We start from the raw sequence: 23,462 nt of genomic DNA, 5'->3' as shown, positions 1-23,462 counted from the left end.
CCCTTCCGCCCCGCCCTCCCCTCCTCCCCTCCCTCTCCCCCCGCGCCTCCTCCCCTCTCCAAGATGGCGGCGCCGGCGGGTGCCTGAGAGGGAGGCTGTCGCCGCGCGGAGGAAGTGAGGTCCCGGCCGCTGCCGGGAGAGGAAGACGAGACGCCTCCGCCCCGAGCCCCTCTCGCTGCCCAGCCCGCCCTTCCCTCGGCCCTCCAGGACGATGGTAAAATGACCCAGGCGGGGAAGAAGAAGAAAAGGGCCGCCAACCGCAGCATCCTGCTGGCCAAGAAGATCATCATTAAGGACGGCGGCACGGTGAGGGGTGGGCGGCTCTGACGGGAGCGGAGCCCTGAGGGGACCGGAGCTGGGGGTTGGAGCCCCATTAGACCTCCGCGCTACCAGGCAGGCCCGCGTGCTTCAGGCCCAGGTGCCACCGCCTGCCCGTCCAACGAGTTTGGGTCGCCTTTAACCGAAGGCGGAATGGGTCAACTGCCTCGTTTGACCGGGGGGGGGGGTTGGGTTCTGCGTGGGAAATTTTTAAGGGTGGCTTTTGAAAGGAACTTGGTTGACTACACTTTCCCTAGAGAGCGAGTTTGCCTTCCGCCGTCCTTTGGTCCTGAGTGAGTTTGGGGTTCCCGTTACACTAAATCAGCTTGTCACACAATAGGCTCCTTAAAAGCTTTAGGGACAAAATTTGTAATCAGGCCTTGTGAGGAAGGTGAATTTCAGGTGGGGAGAATGGGGGGAGGGGAGCACAGCTTCCTCTCTCTTTGCTGTGCTATATATCATTAGAGGGGCTTCTGGTTCAGAAATCTTTATAGATACAGTGGTACCTCGGTTTATGAACACAATTGGTTCCGGAAGTCTGTTCATAAACTGAAGCGTTCATAAACTGAAGCGAACTTTCCCATTGAAAGTAATGGAAAGTGGATTAATCCGTTCCAGACAGTCCGCGGAGTAACCGTTCATAAACTGAAGCGAACTTTTCCATTGAAAGTAATGGAAAGTGGATTAATCCGTTCCAGACGGGTCCGCGAAGTACTTAAACTGAAGCGTTCATAAACTGAAACATGGGTGTAATTGGTTCCGGAAGTCTGTTCATAAACTGAAGCGTTCATAAACTGAAGCGAACTTTCCCATTAAAAGTAATGGAAAGTGAATTAATCCGTTCCAGATGGGTCCGCGGCGTTCATAAACCGAAAATTCATAAACCGAGGTGTTCATAAACCGAGGTTCCACTGTACAGATATACAGTATACTATACAGTATACATGCTATATATATACTATACTGGAAAGTGGAAGGAAAAAGGCAGGTCCTCCTTTTGATTCACAAACATATGTTTTCTCGGTGATCTCCTGGCTGGTGCAGAAATCACTGGCTTTATTCTGGGCGGACCTGTTGTGCTTCCTTAGTGATGGACACTTGAGCTGCTCGAATTCATAAGATTCACAAGATCCACCTGGAGATTGCAAATTCTATTTAGCATATCCAGGTGTTTTTGTTAAAGGAAACTGGTGTGGTTTCACCTGTGCATCACCTTCAGCCGGTGTAGGATGCCTGCTCTGTACGACGCTATATTAAATGTACAGTATGGCTGTTTCAGCAGTGTGTGCTGATCAGGAAGTAATCTTGAAACTTTTTGGGGGGAGGAGGGGAGCGCAAAATTAATGTCCATACAGCTTTCTCTGTCACAAGGATGTAGAGCACTTTTCAAAGGCAGTTGTAATTTTGCAAGGATGGTGTAATAGATCGTTTTCTTGGCAACTAGTATTTCTACTTCAGTCTTGCCAGTCCCCCAGATGGTATGCTGGCGCATCCACTCTTATGCTTGGATTGGCAGTTTGAACAAGAGTTTTAGCCTAGGGGGCTTCAATTGCTGAACTTAGTTTTAATTTCTATGCTTTGCCATTTACAGCATGTCACACACCCACACCTTCACACACCCTGTTTATGAGCTAACTACATATGTGCATCTCTTGCCAATGGATAGCTTCATGCTTTAAGTGTATTTTCTGTGTGGAGATCATCTTGTCATAGACACATGAACACACACTAACTGTGTTTCCTTCTCTAGAGCCATGAAGTAACAGAGGCACAATTCCTTCCAGTAGCACCTTAGAGACCAACTAAGGTTGTCATTGGTATGAGCTTTCGTGTGCATGCACACTTCTTCAGATACTTCTTCAGGTATCTGAATAAGTGTGTATGCACACAAAAGCTCATACCAATGACAAACTTAGTTGGTCTCTAAGGTGCTACTGAAAGGATTTTTTTTTATTTTTTATCGACTACAGCAGACCAACACAGCTACCTACCTGTAACTAGATGCACAATTATCTTCTTGTACTCTACTGGTCAGGCTTGTAATTTTTACATTTTTAACACTGTGGTTGGAATCCAGCTTTGCCTGTTTTTTGTTATGTATTTAAGTTAGGGGTGGCTAACCTGTGATCCCCTAAATGTTGTTAGGCTTTTAAAACTTAGCCTGCATGACAAGTAACTGTGGATGGGGGGAGTTGAAGTCCAGCAGCAACTGGCTGGAAAGATTAGCCACCTATAGTTTATGGGCTTGAGCAAAGAGAGGTTATGTCAGAGAACTGATAATAGCTTACTGAAGTTTGATTTGAGTTTGGCTTGACTTTCCTGCTTAGTCATGAATTCAGAGTTGTTTTACATTTAACACATTCTGTGGTTGTACCAGTGTTTCCCATAATTCACGCATAAAATGTGAACAGTACACATGTCAAATTAAAACATTTAGAACCGTGAATAGATATGCATCAAAGTATTGTGACCGATTAGGGACATACACATCAGGGAACCTGAGTCTTTGGGGACAGGCCTCCTGTTTACATTCTTCATGTCGCTGCTCTTGGTGTGAGCAGCTATTCTGGATTCTGCTGTTGGGTTTGTTTGTTTGTTTTGCAGGTGTGCTCTTCACACTTCAGCACATGAGAAAGTCATGCATGTTTCTTCATGTGCAGGAAAATGTTTTGTGCAAATTGGCAATGAAGAGCTTTGACTCAGAGTTCTGAATGCCATAATCCTGTTAGTCAAACTCATGTGTTATCAATTTACACATTTATTTCTTTTTTCTTTTTTTCTTTTTTACACAGTTATTTCTGATGGTTCAAATGAATGACAGTTTTCACTGAAAGAACAAAGCTTAGAAGATACATTTTCTGAAATGAATTCTGAGTTTCCCATTTTTAAAAGGGGAATAATATTGCAGAATTATTGAGGATAAAGCATTTCAATATTTTTAAAAATACCACATCGCATTCTTACTTGCAGTTAACTGTATTTTCAGCTTATCACCATTGCCATGTTCATTTTATTTATATCCTATATATTTTCAGAAGATTACTCTTACATTGATAATAGTGCTTAAAGTAAGTAGTGCACCTGTGGCAGCCTCACTTACTTGTAAAATTCACTGTCCTTTTTAAAAACTATGCTTAAAGGACCATATCTTCTCCCCCGCCCCGCCTCCTTCATCCTGCTTACCCCAATATACTCTTCACATTGAAGAAATAATCTGGTTGCATTAGAAACAGGGATGTTCAGCTACTTACATCAGGTTGGATCATGTTATAATACTTGTAACCGTACTAGTACGGTAGTTAGAATCTTAAACAGAATGGTTGAAAATACATAGATTAACATTGCCATGTCTATTCCAGTGTGTTTGGAAGGCTTGCCTCAACTTTTAAACTATAGGCAGCCACTATTTTATGTGTGTCGGATTGACATGCAATCACGCACATGCTTGTCGCTGCTGATCCAGAAGGGGCCCGAAAATGGGGCGGACTTATGCACGCTCCACTGACGCACATGGGGGTCAGAAACGAAACCTCCTCGCAAAATGGTTGCCCCTTGTATTGATACTAATTTCAGGTGGATAATGTGTGTGGTTCAGAGATCACAGATTCTCAATGCTCTGTCCATTTCTCTACTTAGGAAGGCACACAGTCTATAGAGCTTGATTTTTCTTGTTCAGGTAACTTCTTCCAATGTTGTTTTGCTTTTTTTAATTGAGAGGGATCTGCTGTATCAACAGGAAAGGGACACAGGCGGGGACACTGTATTCATGTTACAGTAGAAGCTATTAAAGCACAAAGTTGCTCCCTTGAATGTTTAACACCACCTACATAATTGTTGTTAAAATTGCTAAGTAAGTGGTGTGTTGCCTTGTGCTGCACTGTATATAGCAGTTTTGAGAGAGTGGCCTTTGCCAACCTGGTCGTCTCCCGTCCCTCCCCAAGATGTTTTAGATTACACCTGGCCACAGGAGTTGTATGTCCCAAACCTGTGGAGGGCACCAGGTTAGTGAAGACTGTGAATGGAGGGTTGACTTCTTATCAAACAGTTATTCTGTGGACTGCTTGTGCCTTCAAGGAGAGACTGCTTCATTTTTTGAGGTTGGTTATGTTGAAACTAAGTTGAGAAAGGATGTATACTTATTAGTAGCCTTGAGTTCCGATTTAATAGGTGACGTCTCACTGACTTTGATTCAGTGGATGTCTTCTTACAACTTACAGTGAAACTTATCTCCCTCTCCCTCCACCTCCTGCTCAATTCCTACCCTTTATGTCAAATTACTATTGCAAATGCCCACACTAGAAAACAAATATTTTAAGTTTCCTAGTTGTCACTTTCACACTCCTTATTGCAGGTCAGATTTCTAATTTCCAGTGCAACATAAACTTATGTGAAACTTCAAACATTGGGTGCCTAATAAATTACTCCAGAAATCTGGGTATTTAATGTACTTGGAATGCTTGTTGTCCTGGGGATTACTCCTCTTGATCCTTGAAAGTGCTTCAGTAATACGTCAGTACTTGTGTGGCCTTTTTATTGCTAAGAAAGGAGTTTGCAATTGTGACCTAATGCTCTTCTCCAGCAGGAGAGTAAGCACACTGTTGCAGAAAAGTCACCTCTTTCATCCTTAAAGGGATAACTGAGACACCTGCAGCACTGCCTATTACAAGAGATGAGGCAGGTGTCTTCCCAAGGCAAATGCCCTAGCTTGGCAATCGAGTCAGACCTCTGAATCACTACTTAAAGAATCTTGGGTAGCAGAGGCAGGAAAATCCTCTGCCTTAGACTTTGGTAAGCTACTGGTAGTGGTGGTTCACATGAATCACCAAATCATTTTTGATCATTAGGCGGAAGAGATTATCTGAACCTTCAGGCTCACATTCTGCCGCAAAGCCAGGCAGTCAGTAAATCACACAATTCAAAACTGGAGATAACTGTTTATAAGCAAAGCACTATTTTCACAGACTGAGGGGTTTCAGCACAGCATCTTACTTCATGAAATCAGTTGCTGAGACTAAAAGTTCCTTCCTCCCCACAGCCATCTATGTCTTCTCTCCAGCGCCTCTTGCAAGCAATTGGAGACTGCCCCTGTGTGCAGCTTGTCTTTCCTCTTTCATGCCTCATCTGGTTTTGGAAGTCTGGGCGAAGAGGGGAGGTTGTTGCAGCAGGGAGGTTGTTGCAGCAGGAGGGGGAGACACCCGTGACTCTTCATCTCTGCCTCCTGGCCACCCTTCTGCCTCTGATTCTGGACTTTTCTCTGTCACAGTCTCACCCCGCTCACTAAACCCCATTTCCAGTTTCTGACACCACCTCCCTCTGACCACTCATGTCGTCCCACCACCACCATGCTTTGAGCCTTTTTCCCTTGGTAGTTCCCCAGCTGGTTCATCCTACCACTCCTTTGCATCCAACCAGTCCATGAGACATGGTCCCTTCCATCACGCACCACAATTTCCTACTTCTATTCTTGGATTAATCCAAGGAGAGAGGAAATGGCCACACAGGAGAGTAGGAAGAAGCGTACAAGACTGAGGCTTTAAGTTGTACCTTGGTTGTTGAACGCCTTGGTACTTGGACACTTTGGCTCCAGAACACTGCAAACCCAGAAGTGAGTGTTCCGGTTTGCAAACATTTTTTGGAAGCTGAACATCTGATGTGGGTTCCAATTGAGTGCAGGAAGCTCCTGCAGCCAATTGCAAGCCATGCCTTGGTTTTCCAACCATTCTGGGAATCAAACGGACTCCCGGAACGGATTAAGTTCAACAACCAACGTACCACTGTATAATCTAAAACATCTGGAGGACACCTGGTTGGAGAAAGCTGAACTAGACAGACTGACGTTTTGACTCATGGCTTAACATGCATAGGCTATACGCTCTCTACAAACCACAAATACTGGGTTAGAATTGCATCTGAAGCAGGGATGGTGGTTTGTTTTGCTCCAAAAAGCACGGCTGATAAGCGAAGAACAAACTTTGGCTTATCCCTGTGGTTTGGAGTAAATCCAAAACATGGTTCAGATGGAACATGAAGGCAGGGCTCATGGTTTGTTTCTCTCCAGTGCAAGTAGGGAGAGGAGCAAAGTGAGCATGATCAGTGCACACATGGCAAATCATGGTTTAAAACACTTATCACTCTAAGGCAGTGTTTCTCAACCTTGGGTCCCCAGCTGTTGTTGGACTACAACTCCCATCATCCCTAGCTAGCAGGAGCAGAGGTTGGGGGTGGTGGGAGTTGTAGGCCAATAACAGCTGGGGACCCAAGGTTGAGAAACACTGCTCTAAGGCAACTTCATGTACAGTATTCATATGCAGGAAAAACAATATTGCTTCTATCACAGTGCATTTTCCCCCTTGGATAAGGAGTGCTGTTGTGTTCCAGTCCTGAGTAAGATTGTTGTGGAGAATGAGGAGGTGCTGTTACTACTTTACGCCCCCAAGGGAAGCATGTAATTGCCCTTCTGTGCTGATTGTACATAATGGTATAGTAGTTACCATGTGTTTGGTGCTCTGTGGTCTTCAGCTGCGTATTTAATGCCCGGGTGCCTTCATGAAAAGTTGCAGAATTGCTTGTAAACATAGCTGACTTTTGTATCTACATATAAAAGCAGTGTGGTCAGTCAGATGCTCTTATAAATGAATGTTTCTGTGGGGATATTTTCAAGCGTCGCTAAGAACTATAAAATATGTTTCTGGAGGAAAACGTACATAAGTGACAGAAAGTTCTGTCTAATTTTCCTGTTCTATAATGTGAGCTAACACTACTCAAGAAAATGTCAGTGCAGAAAAGTTTAAGTAAAGAAAGGAATACTGCCCCCGAAAAAGGAAGTAACATTAATTCAGTGCCATTCATCTTTGTTGTACTTCCCCATTTGTAATATTCAGTCAATTCCGACTCTGTTTGTTCATACCACCATTTTAAGGAAGCATGCTATACAGCTCTTGGGTGTGGCAGGATGTGGTTAAGAATTTGATTGTATTTGAAAGTGCTCTAGAATTTTAGAAATGTGAAGTTGTGTGATGCTACTGCAGCTTGAGTACTGTTGTTTTTTTAAAGGTTTCTGCAATCCATGTTTTAATCCTTTGCAGGAGATTCTTAACTTTTTTCTAAGTCTGTTATGAGTAATTACAAGGAATTGAGGCACTGCTCCTGTTTATACCTTCCCTTTCCCCTCCATCTGCCACTGTTCCATCATGTCCTTTTGGGAAAAGGATGAAATCCTGAGGGGAGCTGCAGATGAAATCCTCCCCTCTGTTGGCTTGGTTGGGAAAGCGTATCAGCTTGAGTTGGCTGCTGGTGGTCTGAGTGCTATCGATGTGTCACTATGCCAGAAAAGATGCAGTGTACAGATGCAGGAGCCATAACAATTTTATGTAAGGAAATGTCACAACACCCTGGGTGCTGCCACTTTCTGTGTGTGTGTGTCAGTCAATTTTTAGGTGCCAATTTTTGGGGGGTGGCTTTGGTGTCTGACCAAAAACATTTCCTCTGAACATGCCCCTATTTTGGGTGAGTGGGAGATAGCCAGTGTGAAGGAATGTAACTTGATCTATTCTATGGTTGATTTCTGGTTTAAGTGGTGGTTATGAACAAGATAAACTCAAGGTACCAAATGAAACCCAAAGTTAAAGAGAGGAGAGACAAGAAAAGAAGAAAAACGGGGAATCAGAAACTGAAGCAACCAGCTACTCCCCTTCTAATTGGCTGAAAGATTGGGAGGGAAAGTGAATCTTTTTGCAAATAAGTAAAGCTGCTAAATAGGACGTTATTGTTTGTGTGTGTGTGTGTGTGTGTGTGTGTGTGAGAGAGAGAGAGAGAGAGAGAGAGATGAAACAATATGAAAGTCAGAGATCGTGTTTGGAGCTCAGTAAAAGATGGAGAAATGGTTAACTTTCCTCCATTCTCTCTCACATTGCAGCTGGTAAGGGGTGGCAGAGGCATGCAGACTTTTTCTGCCTCCCAGCCAGGTGATAATCTATCTTAGCTTGATGAACAAGACTGTCAAACTCTCCAGTTACATTTCTTCCGCCTCCCCCAGCTTTCTGTAGTCACAGAAAGAATGCAAGCGTAGGTGCATCAGTGCCAGGAGCTTCTCTGGAGAAATATTGAAGCATTCTGGCAGTTACAACTCTTGGCAGGGTACTGTTTTTCCATGCATGAGTTTTGATTCAAAATTCAACTCAGTTTGGGACCAAAACAAAAAAAAGCAGTGCCACACTAAAATATTCCTTTTTGGTTTTGTGTGTAGTACAAAGGTGTAAACTGTGCTGTGACGTTTGTACTCATTCTTGGCTTAATTCTGTTTGAGGAGTAATTGAATTCCTGTGGCAGTTAAGGTTTTAGCATCAGCCTTTACGTGCCCTCAAACATGTATTGCACTTGTAATCCCAATTAAATGTGGTCTCATGCAGAGTTATTGGGAGAGATATAGTAAGCAAGAGAACCAAAATCACTACATGATTGTCTCTGGGTGTAGTGCCAAACAATAAGCTGCTGGCTTACCTGTAGGATGTTCTATGTTGAAGAGTTTTTGCTACAGTAAGGCATTTAACCTTAACATCCATTTTAGCAAAGGGCTGTGGCAGCTTTCCAATACATTTATGCAATTAATGGTCACACTTGAAAATTTGGATACTCTCATTTTGATTTGTCCAAGCAATACTATGGCTGCATGTTACTTTGTCATTGATACATTTTCATGGTTTTGCGTGAAGGTATGCCAATTCTTTGCAAAAGAAAGAAGTAGCACACTTTTAAGTTGAGAGGATTTATTGGGGAAACACCGATCTAGTAATGTAAGAATAGGTAACTGGAACATGCACCATTGTAATGAATGTCACTTGACCTGAGAGAATAGAGGACCAGTATTCAAACCTATAGTGGAATCATATAAGAGTCAAAATAGATTTTCATAATGGAAATGGAAATGCTTACTGAAAAATTGTATGAATAGTTTGATGCATTCAGACTATGGTTTTTCCATTACGTGCACATGGAGACTTGAGTCTTGGGCTCATGCACTTTCTCCACTCACACACGGGGGTTTCCTAAAGTAGCTTCCTGTTAGCCAGCAAGCAATCGGTTTTCCATTTTGCCTGAATACCTGTCCTTAATTTGCCCTTAATCAAGGATCCTAACATACATTTTGTTCCTGCTTTAAGAACAAACTGCTTTAAGGCCAAACCCAAATTTGTCATTGTGCATGAATGTGACAAACTTTTATCTTGTCAACAAGCAAGGTCACTTTATAAATCTCTCCTGGTCGGGTGGGTGGGTAGAATACCCGAGACATAAGTTCTATGCATGCATGCAACTGCAAACTGTAATTTGCCATTATGTCTGAATGCAGCTTGGGTGTATTTCATTCCCTTGAGTTGTAACATCTGTTTTCATCCCCTGTTGAAGGAGTGCCTGTCTGTATGCTGTTGAACTGCAAGTCTTATCTTCCCTAACCATTGGTACTGTTGGCTGGGGCTGATGAGAGTTAAAGTTCAGCAGCATCTGAGGCCACAGTTAACCACCTCTTCCCTATTGTTTGCTAGTGAGGAAATAATATGTGACTGGTTGGGCTATATGTAGTAACAATTATATTTCTTTCTTTCAGCCTCAAGGAATAGGCTCACCTAGTGTCTATCATGCTGTGATAGTAATATTTTTGGAATTCTTTGCATGGGGGCTTCTGACAGCACCTACCTTAGTGGTAAGTGATTTTTTAAATTACTGTATTACTCTTCCTTGGTGTTTAAAGCTGGTTAGTAAACTGACATTAAATCACAGTTCCCTGCTTTGGAATAGCTGAGATTTGATTGAATCAGCAAGCAAATATTTAGGAGGAGGAGTGAGATGGGTTACTCATTCTTGCTGCTAAACTGCAGTTTAGGAAGTTAGGAATTGTGCATCTGTATCCTGCATAAAACAGTGCATGATTATTTGGAAATACACAACAGAGTAAACAGTTATGCTTGCTATCAGATAAATGTGTTCAGTCTTGGCATGACTGGCCGGTTATGTGTATGGCTGTATGAGAGAGCCATTCCCCTTAAGCAGACATTAAGATGACTTAATGCATGCTAAAAGCAAATTCTGAATATATTCTTAAGTGTTCTGTTGTGGTTTATTGCTATTTCTGTATCTGGCAAAATGCTGTTATTGATGGTAATATGTAACTGAAATGGGGCGGTTTGTGTTCAAGGGACATAGTGTGACTGGGATATTTGTTCTCAAGTAAATGTTCTGTTCTCAGTTAAATATTCATGTAATCCAAGTAAACTGGCTTGTCTTGCGTTTGAAAGGTAAAAATAAACACTCTTTGAATATACTGTACAATTTTAGCTTTGTAATAAGAGGAGGAAGTAATTGCACTATTTCACTGCTAACTTTCTGAAGCATGGAAAGCCTAAAACAATCCAGCAGAGGCTGTGTTTCTGTAAATTCAATTCCAAAACACACACCCATTTAGAATTTCCTAGGGCAGCTCTGCTCTGATTTCTTTCACTTTCCCCTTTTTTGATGCAGTGTGAATCTGTCTTGGCCAGAAACATGCTAGCAACGTCTGGCTTGCATGTGGATAGGGGGCTTTTAATTTTGTAATATCTTCAGAGAAAGGTCTTCCTAAAGATTCCTTTGCCAGTTCTAACTCTGCAGCATGCACACTATCCATGCCTTCTGTCTCTTCAGACTTCTTTTCTCCAAGCTCACCCCTCAGTAAGAGTCAAACTTTCCTTCTCAGTGCCTCATGATATAAATGTGAGCAGAATTCCAAATTCTCTATGCAGAAAAAGCAAACAACTGCAAATAGTGCAGTGTATGCAAATATGATAATGGAGGTAGTAAACAAATTGCTGCCCATCAATGTTCCTGTGTTTGCATGGTCATTGTAGCTTATTGTGTGCTGTTATGTAATGACAGAAAAAACTGCACTTGGTACTAGAATAATTTATACTAGCTGTCTAAAACCTTTGACTGGTTACTTGCACTTTTTTGAATTGTGTAAAAATGGAAATAGAAATTGGTGTTAAACATGATATATGAAATTATCAGATATAATATTTCAAATACTCCTAAACTGCTCTTCTATGTATACTAAACTCAGTAGTACTTATAGAAGTGCAGTTAGCTTGCCAGTCTGTTAGCATCTGGCAAGTTTATGCATTGTCCAACCCTGGAAAGGAAAAATATTTCAATCTTTCAAAGAATGGACAAAATATATGGGAATTTTTCCAAATGACCAAATTAATTCCAAATGACCAAATTAAACAACCAGCAAACAGGCAGATTTAAAGAGAGATAAGCATTTTAAAAAATTAATATTTGGAATAACAAAATTAGTTACAATTTAATACCACATAATTCTTTCCCACCATATGATGCTATGGTTTCCTTTGATGTTCATGATGTTCATGTTTCTTCAGAGTAATCATATATTTTTTCTTTTGCTACATTAGATATTTATTTTCCTTAATATAATTAGAGACTTAAAGTCACAATCACATTTTATAGTAGTTTGATACACTACAGTAAAATATGAGTAAAAAAAGTAAAATATGAGTGTGTCTGCATTATATGAATTCACATATGCAGAAACCTAGAAACTGTCTCTTTAAAAAAAAGAGGCATAGTATCTCAAGAGTCAGGGCAAAAGGAAGCTACTGGTGGTAGTATTGCTGCACTGCCAAGTAACTCCATGCCACACTGGGATTTCTGATGAATGTGGGCATGGATACATCAGCAGTTGCAATGTTCTTTATGGTAGAAACAGTTCCCATGTTGAATGATACAGTTGTATCACATCATAACGCTGTAGGTATTGCAGGCCTTTAGTTGTAGAATGTCATTCTTCTTCTCCCTCTCCATTTTTTCTTAGAAAAATCCAATGTACGTAAGAAATGGTGATAAGCTTTTTGCAGTATTGGCAGAATTGAGCATTTTCTGCTATGAAGGGAAGTGATTCTGTCTCAGTAAACTGTGGTGGTGGTAATGGAGGCTAAGGACTTTGAAACTTGTTTGTGCTTAGAGTATTCATACTCTTGGGTGCCCTTCATTAATATGTCACATGCATAATTGTTTCACAGGTTTTGCACGAAACCTTCCCCAAACATACATTTTTAATGAATGGCCTAATCCAAGGTGTAAAGGTAAGACCAGCCCAGTTTTTAAATGTTTTCTATTGAGGTGTATGATTCATTCATAAATCAAATGCCTGCAAATTAGATCTGAATGGTTCAGTTATTCCACCTTGTTCTATTCAAGTTCAGGGTTATACCTGATGTTGTGAATTAAGGGTGAGATCAAACACGATAAGCCAAAAGTTACGACTGCATTTACCGTAATTCTTTGTTCCCTCTACATATTTCATATCATTCCTTTAAGAATCCCCTCAAACCTCTAGGAAAATCATAGCCTTCGGTTCAAGATACGGTGTTACTAAATTCCTGTAGTGACAGGCATTCCTAATGTTCTAGTTCAATCTTGAAGTGAAGACGTGTTATTAACCCAGGCCTTTTAAACAACTTGTGTGTGTTTAATATCGGCTTCTCAGTTTTATAATTCTTGTTTTCTTTATCAAAAAGAACAAGTTTGTAATGCATTTGTAATCATTTTTGTGAGCCACTCAGATAACATAAATTTTTGAGCGAGTATTTATTTGGAACATGCTGAGGGCCAAACAGTTTTTTCCTGCCTGGTTATCTGCAGGTGATTTGTTCTCACCTATAGTATAAGCCTGCTTTATATCACAGAAAAAGGCTTTTGCAATGCCGACCTCCAAAACTGGAAGGTGTACTGCAGGGCTACCTATGTTTTTGGTGGGCTAAGAGGCATCCATATGAGCCCTATCCTTCACTTTGTGTCATATGCATCCTATTAACTGAATCTGCTTGTTGTAGAGTAGCGAGTCGTTTCAAGGAAGGGGCAGATTATCTTTTTGTTTAAAAGTAGGCTTTAGATGAATGTATTTCTTTTAAAAAGGCTTTAGATCAGTGTTTCCTAAACGTGGGTTTTTTTCAGACTACAACTCCCATCATCCCTAGCTAGCAAGACCAGTGGTCAGGGGTGATGGGAATTGTAGTCGAAAAGCAGCTGGAGACCTAAGTTTGGGAAGCACTGCTTTAAATGAATGTATCAGGGTGTTAAACCTTTCACTTCTTCTTTTTGCCTTCAGTGTGTGCACTGTCCTTCACTTTAGCATTTATTTTTACTTCCTAGGGCTTACTGTCTTTCCTGAGCGCCCCTCTGATCGGGGCTCTGTCTGACGTTTGGGGCCGAAAATCCTTCCTGCTGCTAACAGTATTTTTTACCTGTGCACCAATTCCACTAATGAAGATCAGTCCATGGTTAGTGTCCCCTTTTAAAGTTTGCCTGTATACACCTGTCATGTTAGTCTTGTGTGCTTGGTTTTCATTATAAGGAAGGCACGCTTGGCAAATCCACATCGTGATTGACTCCCGCCCGGAACCCAATGTCCTCACTGTGGAAGGACGTGTGGATCCAGAATTGGCCTCCACAGTCACTTACGGACTCATTGTTAAAATGGTGTTTATGGAAGACAATCTTACTCAGCTACGAGCGATCACCAAAGAAGAAGACAAAATGTCAAAACTTGAACTGTGTTTTGTGCAAGGCTAGTTGGTGCTTGTTAGCAGAGTGCCAGCTCACTCACCAATGAACGCATTGTGAATGACATAGACAAGCAGTCCTTGGCTGCTCGACTTGTTTTGCTCTCAGGCAGTGCTGGAGATCAACATTGCCTCTTGGTATGCTTTAGGCTTTCCTGCAGTCCCTAGGCTTTATTGAAGCAGAGATTTGGTTCATGGGACTCTGCAATTTCTTGTTCCTCAGGTTTTTAGACAAGAATGAGTCCTATACGGTTTTTGGCATAGAGCGTCTCTCTGGAATGACCAGTTATATGTCATTTTTTGCTTCTCCTTTTCTGCTGAAATATTCACTTTTTATGGCTCAAGGACGTTCACTCTGACAAAGTATGCCAAATGCACCTATTCAATGTGCTTAACATAACCCATGTTTTTCTTTCTGTGTGCATTGTATGGGCTTAGCAACAGTTTATAAATACTTTGAATAAATAAAATAAATATGAAAGCTTTTAAAATTTAATATATTGTGGAAAGGTTGGCCGAAAAATGCTGCCTTTTACTCAGTGGTCCTCTATTTGAAAATTTATTTGAAAATTTGGCTGTATTTCTGCAGTCCGGGTTAGGATTTTTCTTGTTAATTGCAACTACCTTTAAGAAACTATCCCTTTTAGTTTTGATCTTACTATGTGTGTTTTTGTTCCTAGGTGGTACTTTGCTGTTATATCTGTCTCTGGAGTCTTTGCAGTGACCTTTTCAGTGGTGTTTGCTTATGTAGCAGATATAACCCAAGAACATGAAAGGAGCATGGCGTATGGCTTGGTATGTGTGTAGTTTATCTGAATGTTTTAAACACAACAGTCATTAGTAATTAGAATTCTTTTAATGTGAGTTGTAACACGTTACAGGAAGTACAAGCACCTAATTGGGTTCTTCTTGGTTTAGCATCCTACAGTGCTGGCTTCCTTTCCTATTTATCAGAAGAATCTTTACTTCTTTTGTATTGCGAAAGAACTATCTATTGCTACTCTTACTCATAACCTGAAGTCATTCTTCGGTTACCTAACATTCAACAGTTGCTATAGGAAAATCATGATCATTAAGTCTATAAATTGCCAAAACTTATGGTGATGTTATGTGTTAAATGCTTTCCATTTCTCTGTCAACTTTCTTGAATCCTCCTTGGCATTAGAAAGAGAGGAAGTGGTTACTCACCAAAAATATTATCCCTGTTATCATTCATAGGTTTCGGCAACTTTTGCTGCGAGTTTAGTTACCAGTCCTGCCATTGGTGCCTACCTTGGTCGTGTGTACGGAGACAGCCTGGTTGTGGTCCTAGCTACAGCTATTGCATTATTGGATATTTGCTTTATCCTTGTTGCTGTACCTGAATCATTGCCAGAAAAGATGAGGCCTGCGTCGTGGGGAGCACCCATTTCTTGGGAACAAGCTGACCCATTTGCGGTAATAATGTATTTAAACGTTTGGTACAGAGGGTACTGTGGTATGCCTTGAAACTCTGGAGATTTTATTAATGTGTAACAGTAAATGTTTTGTTGAGCATGTCTGTACCGGAATTTCACCCCACTGCTTTTTGCGATTGGTTGCTTAGCTAATGTTTTAGAAGGCTCTGGGGTTGCACAATTTCAAAACGTGTGAACACACTTGGTCTGTGGCTAGATGCCTGGCTGGTCTATATATCCATATAACTTTGCTTACTGAATCTCTCTATCCAGAGGTCTAGGCAGGATTCTTCTTTAGCCAGTTAGCTGTCCCCAACTGCCTTAAGAAACTACAGTCATACCTTGGAAGTCAAATGGAATCCGTTCCGGAAGTCCATTCGACTTCCAAAACATTCGGAAAGCAAAGCACAGCTTCTGATTGGTTTCAGGAAGCTCCTGCAGCCAATCGGAAGCTGTGGAAGCCCCACTGAATGCTCGGCTTCCAAAAATAGTTCACAAACCAGAACAGTCACTTCCTGGTTTGCGGCATTTGGGAGCCAAAACGGTCGACTTGCAAGGCATTCAGGATCCAAGGTTCAACTGTATATGGAAGTTCCCAGCCAAGTGTAACAGGCTCACTAACTACTGTTAAAATATTTGGGGCAGTGTCAGGACTCAAAAGAACTTGGGCCTCAACATGAGCATATCCTTGAACTCCAGGAGAGGAATGAACGGGTAAGGGATGGTTCTGTATGTCCCAGCTGAAATGGCTACACCAGGACTGAATTCTGTCCATTTATTAAATGGGCAGGGACAGAAATTCAGCTGCAGGAGAAAAGCTCAGTCCTAGCTGGCCTTGCTTTTTATGAAGGTCCAGAATGGAGACATGAAAGTAACAAACCGATTTCTGAAAATCCCTTTCTTTGCTTCAGACTATACATGTCTGTGTGATTGGGGAGGATTTAGCTTTGATGGGTATATAGCCCTTCAAAACCTTACTGTGTCCTGGAGAATTCCTGAAGAGAGGGAAAATATAGCTGGGTTGGGGGATGCACACATTCCCTACCCTAATGGCCCACCCAGGATTTTATTGCGCTTAAACCCCATCTTTTTCTCCCAAGGAGCTCAAAGTGGCATGCATACTTCTCCCCTCCCCCATTCTCCTTTAAACCCCGCAACAACCCTGTGAGATAGGTGAGGCTGAGAGGCAGTGACTGGCTCAAGGTCTCCCAGTGGCCTTCATGGCCAAGTGGGGATTTGAACCCTCCTTTCCCAGGTCCTAGTCCAACACTCTAACCACTATATCACATGGGTTCTATAAATGATACTTGACCATTTTCCTTTCCTCCCCTTGTTCTAGTCATTGAAGAAAGTTGGTCAGGATTCCATAGTGCTGCTAATCTGCATAACAGTCTTTCTCTCATACCTCCCTGAGGCAGGACAGTATTCCAGCTTTTTCTTGTACCTCAGACAAGTAAGCATTTGCCTAATTATTTTGATTGTGGAATATTAATTGACAGAAATGAGGGGTGATGAAGCCAGAACGATTTGTTAATACAGTGGTGCCTCGCTAGACGAATGCCCTGCTAGACGAAAATTCCGCTTAATGAAAGGATTTTCTGATCGGAGGTTGCCTCGCTATACGACGAGATTTTCTATGGCCACCGCTTTGTCTTGCGAAGCCTGGCCATAAAAACCTCCGATCAGAAAATCAGGGCATTCATCTAGCGAAAGGGGAACCAGCTGTAGCGAGGGAAGAAGGCAAAGGAAGCTCAGCTGAGCGGCGCTGACAGCTGTCACCGCCTCTCAGCTGATCTCCCTTTGCCTTCTTTCCCTGCTGCAGCTGGTTCCCCTTTGTGTTCCGCTGGTCTCTGCCCCGGCAGAGACCAGCGGAACACAAAGAGGAACTAGCGGGGGAGGAACTAGGTGTCCGCCCGCTTGTCTTCGCCGAGGTGGTGCTTTCTTAGCGAAGGCAAGGGGGCGGGCTAGGTAGGTGTCCCCCGCTTGCCTTCGCCGAAAAAGCCTCCCCTGCCACCGCGTCTTGCCGCGCACAGCCGGCATGGAGCGCGGTTTCGGAGGTGTCCGAAGCCGCGCTCCATGTCGGGGGAGGCAGGCAAGACGCAGCGGCGGGGGAACGTCTTCCCCCGCCGCCGCTTCTCGCCGGCATGGGGCTTGGCAGAGGTGGGGGAAAGGCGCAGAGTCGTTCCTTCGCCTTTCCCCCACCCCGCCCAACAGAGCCAGATCCAACGAAGCTTCTGAAGCTTGGTCCGATCCGGCTCTGTTGTTGGCAGCAGCGGCGCTTGCTCTCTTGGCTCGGGGAAGCGCCTGCCTGCCTTCCCCGAGCCAAGAGAACAAGTGCCGCCGCCGCCACCAGTTCCCCCCGAGCCCATAGGAACGCATTAATTGACTTTTAATGCATGGGAAACGGTGCCTCGCTAGACGAAATTTTCGTAGGACGAATTGAGTCCTGGAACGAATTAATTTCGTCTAGCGAGGCACCACTGTAGATTCATTTGCTAGGACTTTGCAACTTTGCCTGAAAGGGGCAAGTCACTTTTTATTCTGTGCTGCGTGGAATCATTTGCATTGCTTAAAAGCACATTCACTTTCTGCCGAAGAACTGGCTGAAACTCAGGCCTCTGTACCATTGTAGGGACATTTAAAAAAATTGTCCTGCCTTGAAATTGAGTTGGCTAGCTATATTCAGTATTTTATTAAATAAAAGATTTTAGTTAGATAGGTAACGTTATGTGAACTGAGCACACTTTGACATGCTCATCTATGTTTAACGTAAAAATGATCCAATGATTTTTATTTATCCTTTAGATAATGAGATTTTCACCAGAAAGTGTTGCAGCATTTATAGCAGTCCTTGGGATTCTCTCCATTGTTGCCCAGGTAACTATAACTGACAATCATGGTTTGCTGTAGAGGTTCTCTTAGCAGAATATCTTCAAGAACAGAGGTGGTTGGGCTGTCACTGGTGATTAGCTAAGTAAGACACTAAAATTTTCATGTTAGAACAATAGTTGTTACTTTGATTCTCTGCTTGCCGCCCCCTCCCCCAAAAATCATGTTCCCAGTCTCTAGCTTTGTACAAATCAGATGCATGGGTCACTGAGAACAAACCCAGGGTTTTCTGTAGCTAATGCTTTTTTAAATCTCTAAAGTGTCCTGGGTGTTTCCAATCACCATATACTGCATTAACTAAAATATTGGCATTTTTCTCCCCTCAGACAATAGTTTTGAGTTTACTTATGAGGTCAATTGGAAACAAAAACACCATCCTGTTGGGCCTGGGATTTCAAATACTGCAGCTTGCGTGGTATGGCTTTGGCTCAGAACCTTGGTAAGTAACTTTTTCAGTCTGTTGCCTTTTTGTTTATTTATTGGCAGAATCCTGTTCTTAATTTAGAAGACTCCTTAAATTATATGCCATGTGACTCATTCATTCTTTTTGCTTTCATTCATTGTATTGGAAAGTGTATGTACTAAAGATGTGCAATGATGGTTGCCATAACACCTCTGTTCCGAGCTACACGTTTAGGGTGATATACAATGGTTAAATCTGAGTACACCCATCCAATTGCATGGGTTGCATCTGATTAAATCATATCATAATGCTAGAACCCGTAGCCATGCACTAAAGCTGAAGGTTGGACAATTCAAGACAGAACAAAAGAAGGTATAGAACCATAGAATTGTAGAGTTGGAAGGGATTCCAAGGATCATCTAGTCCAGAGGTCGGCAACCTCCGGCCCATGGACTGGATCCGGCCTACGGAGGCCATTTAACCGGCCCACGAGCTGCCTGCTCACCGAGCTGCCTGCTTGGCAAGTCCACCAGGCGCTGAGCTAAACCAGCGCAGCACAGAGTGGGGACTCGCTGAGTGGTGCCAGAAATGGCATCTGCACATGCGCAGATACCAGAAACCGTGTCTGCGCATGCTCAGATGCCGAAAATCGCTTCTGCACAGGCACGATTTTCGGCTTCTGGGCATGCACAGACGCGATTTGCGGCGCCGCGGACATGCACAGACGCAATTTCCGGCATCGCGCTGCACATGTCCGTGCATGTCCGGCCCACGGATGATCGTCCATGGGAATGATCCGGCCCATGGCCAGGAAACCTTGCCGACCCCTGATCTAGTCCAACCACCTGCAATGCAGGAATCTAAACACGCAGTTGCCCATCTAGTTTGAAACCATGCAGGACCCTTAGTTTGCAAATGTACTAGTAGTTTCACACCACAGTTAAACGGCCACAGTATTGAATTATACCTTGACAAATTTATCCATTCCAATTTCAACTTTTTTCCAGGATGATGTGGGCAGCAGGGGCTGTTGCTGCCATGTCTAGCATCACGTTTCCAGCCGTCAGTGCACTTGTTTCGCGAACTGCTGATGCTGATCAACAGGGTAGGTACTTCATAAGACAAGACATGTGAAGTGGAAAATTCTCAGAACCAATGAATGGCTTTGGTTTTTTAGAAGCACACCGAGTACTAGTAAAAAGTGATCAAAATGTTTTTAGCAATCTCGGGACTGTGGGGAGACAGTTCCCAGATAAGGCAGGCAAATATTTGTTGAGCACACAGTATCTTTTTTTTATAGTGGCCCTAGTATAGAAAACTGTTAGCCTGTAGCCTGATTCTTTTGTTGTTTTCTAGGTGTCGTACAAGGAATGATAACAGGAATAAGAGGCCTTTGCAATGGCTTGGGACCAGCACTTTATGGTTTTATATTCTACATTTTCCATGTAGAATTGAATGAAATTCCAGTGACTCAGAATGATCTGGGAGACAATGTAGCCACACAGCACCATTCGCAGCAGGTATTGTCTTCAGCGTTTCTGTATATTTCAACAGAGAGGGGCAAACACTTCACTGCTTGCATACAAGTACCTCTTAGGTGTATATGTGGTGGTAGACTTTGCTTAATGTGTGACTTGTCCTAAAGAGTCATTTCAGAAACAGAATTTGTGAAGGTTGCTCTAAAACAGGCACCCCCAAACTCAGCCCTCCAGCTGTTTTGGGACTACAACTCCCACCATCCCTAGGAGGACCATTGGTCAGGGATGATGGGAATTGTAGTCCCAAAACAGCTGGAGGGCCGAGTTTGGGGATGCCTGCATCTAAAAGGTATCTTCTCTGGTACATGATGGCATTGGTTGTGAGTACCAAGCTTACAGAATGGGTAGCCTGTGTGGTACGATACAGGTATCATTCCTGTCCATCATTCATGCTGACTGGACTGATGGGAGTTGGGAGTCCACAACATTTAGAACATACCATGTACCTGGCTTAGAGTATCTGATATGATTTAGAATGTACTTGGCTTAGAATATCTGATCCTCAGATTTGCTTAATATATCAATTCATCACTGCATGGAAATACTGAAGGTTATTTGTTTCCCCATTCTCGAGTTGAAAAAATAATACTTCAGATCTGTCCACAGCTGGAAAATCATTTTATTTTGTTCACTGTGTCGTACCTTGCCTGCTGCAGTTTTGGCTGTTGGAAAGCGGAGTGAGGCTGCAAGTGCACAGTTGTTTTGCAGTATCTGAGGAAAACCCATATGCAGCTTAAGACCGATTTCTGATTGATAAATGCACACTTCATTTGGAAATGGCATTCAAGTGTAAATCCAGAATTTTGCCAACAAAGATTTTGTATTACTTTTACCAGCAAACTACCGTGTAGACATTTTATTCTTGCAAGTCCAATGATTGGTGCAGTAATAGTAATAGTAGTAGTAGTAGTAGTAGTAGTAGTAGTAATAATAATCCATAGAGTAGCCATCATCTCTACTTTGAATGAAATACATGGGATTACCTGTTGTGTTTGGCATTCTCCAGCATCTGGAGCAGTTCTGTAGTTTGGTTTTAAATATGTCACACAGCCGGGGGTGGGATGATAGGTTATTGTTTGCGTTTAGTGGCTCAAAGTCCAGTGCCCTCTAATCTTTTAGGTTAGCGGGAGGAAGGGTGGGAAAGAAACTTCTGCAACTCTGTTGGCGCAGTGTCCAGTCTTTGCTGCGCTAACATCTGGCGTAAAATAATCTAAAGGGGAAACACAATTCAAGCTAAAAGTGGTGGTTTCTTTTTGTAAACTTCTCTTGTGCTTTTCCTTGCAGAACTCCATCATTCCTGGTCCCCCATTCCTATTTGGAGCATGCTCTGTATTACTGGCTCTGCTTGTTGCCTTGTTTATTCCTGAACACACCAACTTAAATGGTCGGTCAAGCAACTGGAAAAAGCACTGCGGTGGCCACGGTCACCCGCACAGTCCACAGGCCCCTGGAGAGGCCAAGGAACCTTTATTACAAGACACAAATGTATGACAACAAAACTCGAGGACTCCTAGAGCGAGTTTCTTACTCCCCCCCCCCCACCTACAGTTCTGGATGCACATTCCATTTCCATTGAAAGTGTCGTTTCTTAAGGTGGTCTTAAGAAATTTTATCTCTTTGCATGAAAATTGTAAGAACCACAAACAGGAAGTGGAAAACCCTCCAAAGAAGTTACAACTTAAATTATTTGATTTTTGATTTTTTTTTTAACCCTCTAGGATTTTTTGCCATAATGTCCTAGTGAAAAAAAACTTATTAAATCTTTACATCTTAATTTTGAAACTAAATTATATATATTCAAGGTATCTGCATGTGTTCTTGCATCAGTTTCTGGAAGGTGTTAAGCTTTATTCTCTTCATGTTGGTCTCAATGAGACATACTAGCAGGACTTGGGTACCCATTTATTTTAACAGTAAAATCTTGGGTCAGACGAATTCAAAGCCTTAATGCAGATGCACTAAATGCAGAAAAGTGAACTGGGTTGACTTTGGACTGGCAAATCAGTGTCTGGCAGGCTTTCCTTATTTTTACTAACACAATCATGTGTTGAACACACATCCTGAACAGTACACACTCCTTTAAGTGCATTATTCTGCTAATTATTTCATTCTTTTAATTAAGTATATATCAGTATGTAGTACTTAAAACTAGTGGGTAGCGTGAGCCTAAAAGATTTTATTACTGGCTCCAGAACTCTACCTTCCTAAATACAATTTGATACCACTATGCTTTGGATGTTTTGCATAAGGACCTCAACACTTGAACACACAAACTCAACTCTAAGCTGATAGCCTTGAAGATGTTGGTGTGGTCTATACTGGATTGCCACTTCTGTTACTGGTCAGCGACGGTAGCTTTTTAAGTACAGAGCTAAAGCCAAATGGCAGTTGATCTGCCTTCTCTGGCTCTGTTGTTATTTGTGAATGAAGTCTGCAGAGAGAGAGAGAGAGTGGCGATTGGTAAGTAGCCCTGCCTAGTAATAGAGGTGGCAATCCTTGTGCTATAGTGGCCTTTCAGGACTGTCACAAGTAACACTTCAGAGCCAAGGATTAGTCCTGCCGTTTCAGGACCACAGTACAGGAGAGAGCTTTATACAATTACTGATGTGAATTTCTCTAAAAAATGTATATTTTTGTGTCCGGTTGTATTATTTAAGTGTTCCTTTGTATAAAACGTGTATAAAGTATTGTATAGTTCAAAATGTTTTCATCTTGTACTGTGGTTATTGCTTAGCTTTTTTAATGCACCACGGTTGACTAAAAGCTGGAAAAAATATGTAAATACACTTAATAAAGTTGAATATTTTAGTGATTTTTTAAAAAAACAAATTACTTGAAACAAGACTATATGCCATGTGTGTAGATGAGCGTATACCTTTCTCATGGTAACTCTGCTTCTTCTATGTACTCACAGATATTCTTTACTACTTAAAGGCATCACCAACCTGTACTTTGTATGAGACACCAGGAAGAGGTAAACGTATTCGATAAGGTGTAGTATCCAATGGTGACTTTGTATTAATGGAAAAGAATCTGCCAGCTGAATGGGAGGGGGATTGCCAAATTTTCCTCCCCAATCTTAAATCTGCTTTAGACGGTTGTCAGAGCACTTGGTGAGGGAAGAGATGGAATACTGTAGAAAGAATTCCCTATTGACTAGATAAAAGGGTGTTTTTCACATTTGGCTCTTGTAAAACTTTAGCACCAACTGGATTTAGCTGTTAAGATTTCTGCCTTTGGCTATATAAAGAATTAATCAACATAGTTA

At 42.2% G+C, this 23,462-nt stretch overlaps 1 protein-coding gene across 2 annotated transcripts in view; it reads left to right on the top strand.

Annotated features, from left to right (window-relative positions):
• Positions 1 to 88: 88 nt before the first annotated feature.
• Positions 89 to 23,462, top strand: part of SLC71A1 (solute carrier family 71 member 1) — a 35,636-nt gene continuing 12,262 nt past the window's right edge. The window contains exons 1-13 of one of the 2 annotated variants that reach the window (XM_088673133.1): positions 89 to 306; positions 9,920 to 10,015; positions 12,387 to 12,449; positions 13,519 to 13,646; positions 14,609 to 14,723; positions 15,147 to 15,365; positions 16,704 to 16,817; positions 18,170 to 18,241; positions 18,580 to 18,692; positions 19,664 to 19,761; positions 20,013 to 20,176; positions 21,479 to 21,679; positions 23,109 to 23,168. In XM_088673133.1, coding sequence (XP_088529259.1) covers positions 220 to 306; positions 9,920 to 10,015; positions 12,387 to 12,449; positions 13,519 to 13,646; positions 14,609 to 14,723; positions 15,147 to 15,365; positions 16,704 to 16,817; positions 18,170 to 18,241; positions 18,580 to 18,692; positions 19,664 to 19,761; positions 20,013 to 20,176; positions 21,479 to 21,679; positions 23,109 to 23,126 — 1,488 coding nt within the window. In that variant the 5' untranslated portion in view covers positions 89 to 219 and the 3' untranslated portion in view covers positions 23,127 to 23,168. Of the gene's footprint in view, positions 307 to 9,919; positions 10,016 to 12,386; positions 12,450 to 13,518; positions 13,647 to 14,608; positions 14,724 to 15,146; positions 15,366 to 16,703; positions 16,818 to 18,169; positions 18,242 to 18,579; positions 18,693 to 19,663; positions 19,762 to 20,012; positions 20,177 to 21,478; positions 22,901 to 23,108; positions 23,169 to 23,462 lie in introns of those variants that run through there. The other variant, XM_035121507.3, reaches the window with a different exon arrangement.

Source organism: Zootoca vivipara, chromosome 7 (assembly GCF_965207765.1).
Source record: "Zootoca vivipara chromosome 7, rZooViv2.hap1.1, whole genome shotgun sequence".
NCBI lineage: Eukaryota > Metazoa > Chordata > Lepidosauria > Squamata > Lacertidae > Zootoca > Zootoca vivipara.
This window is presented reverse-complemented; position numbering and strand designations above follow the sequence as displayed.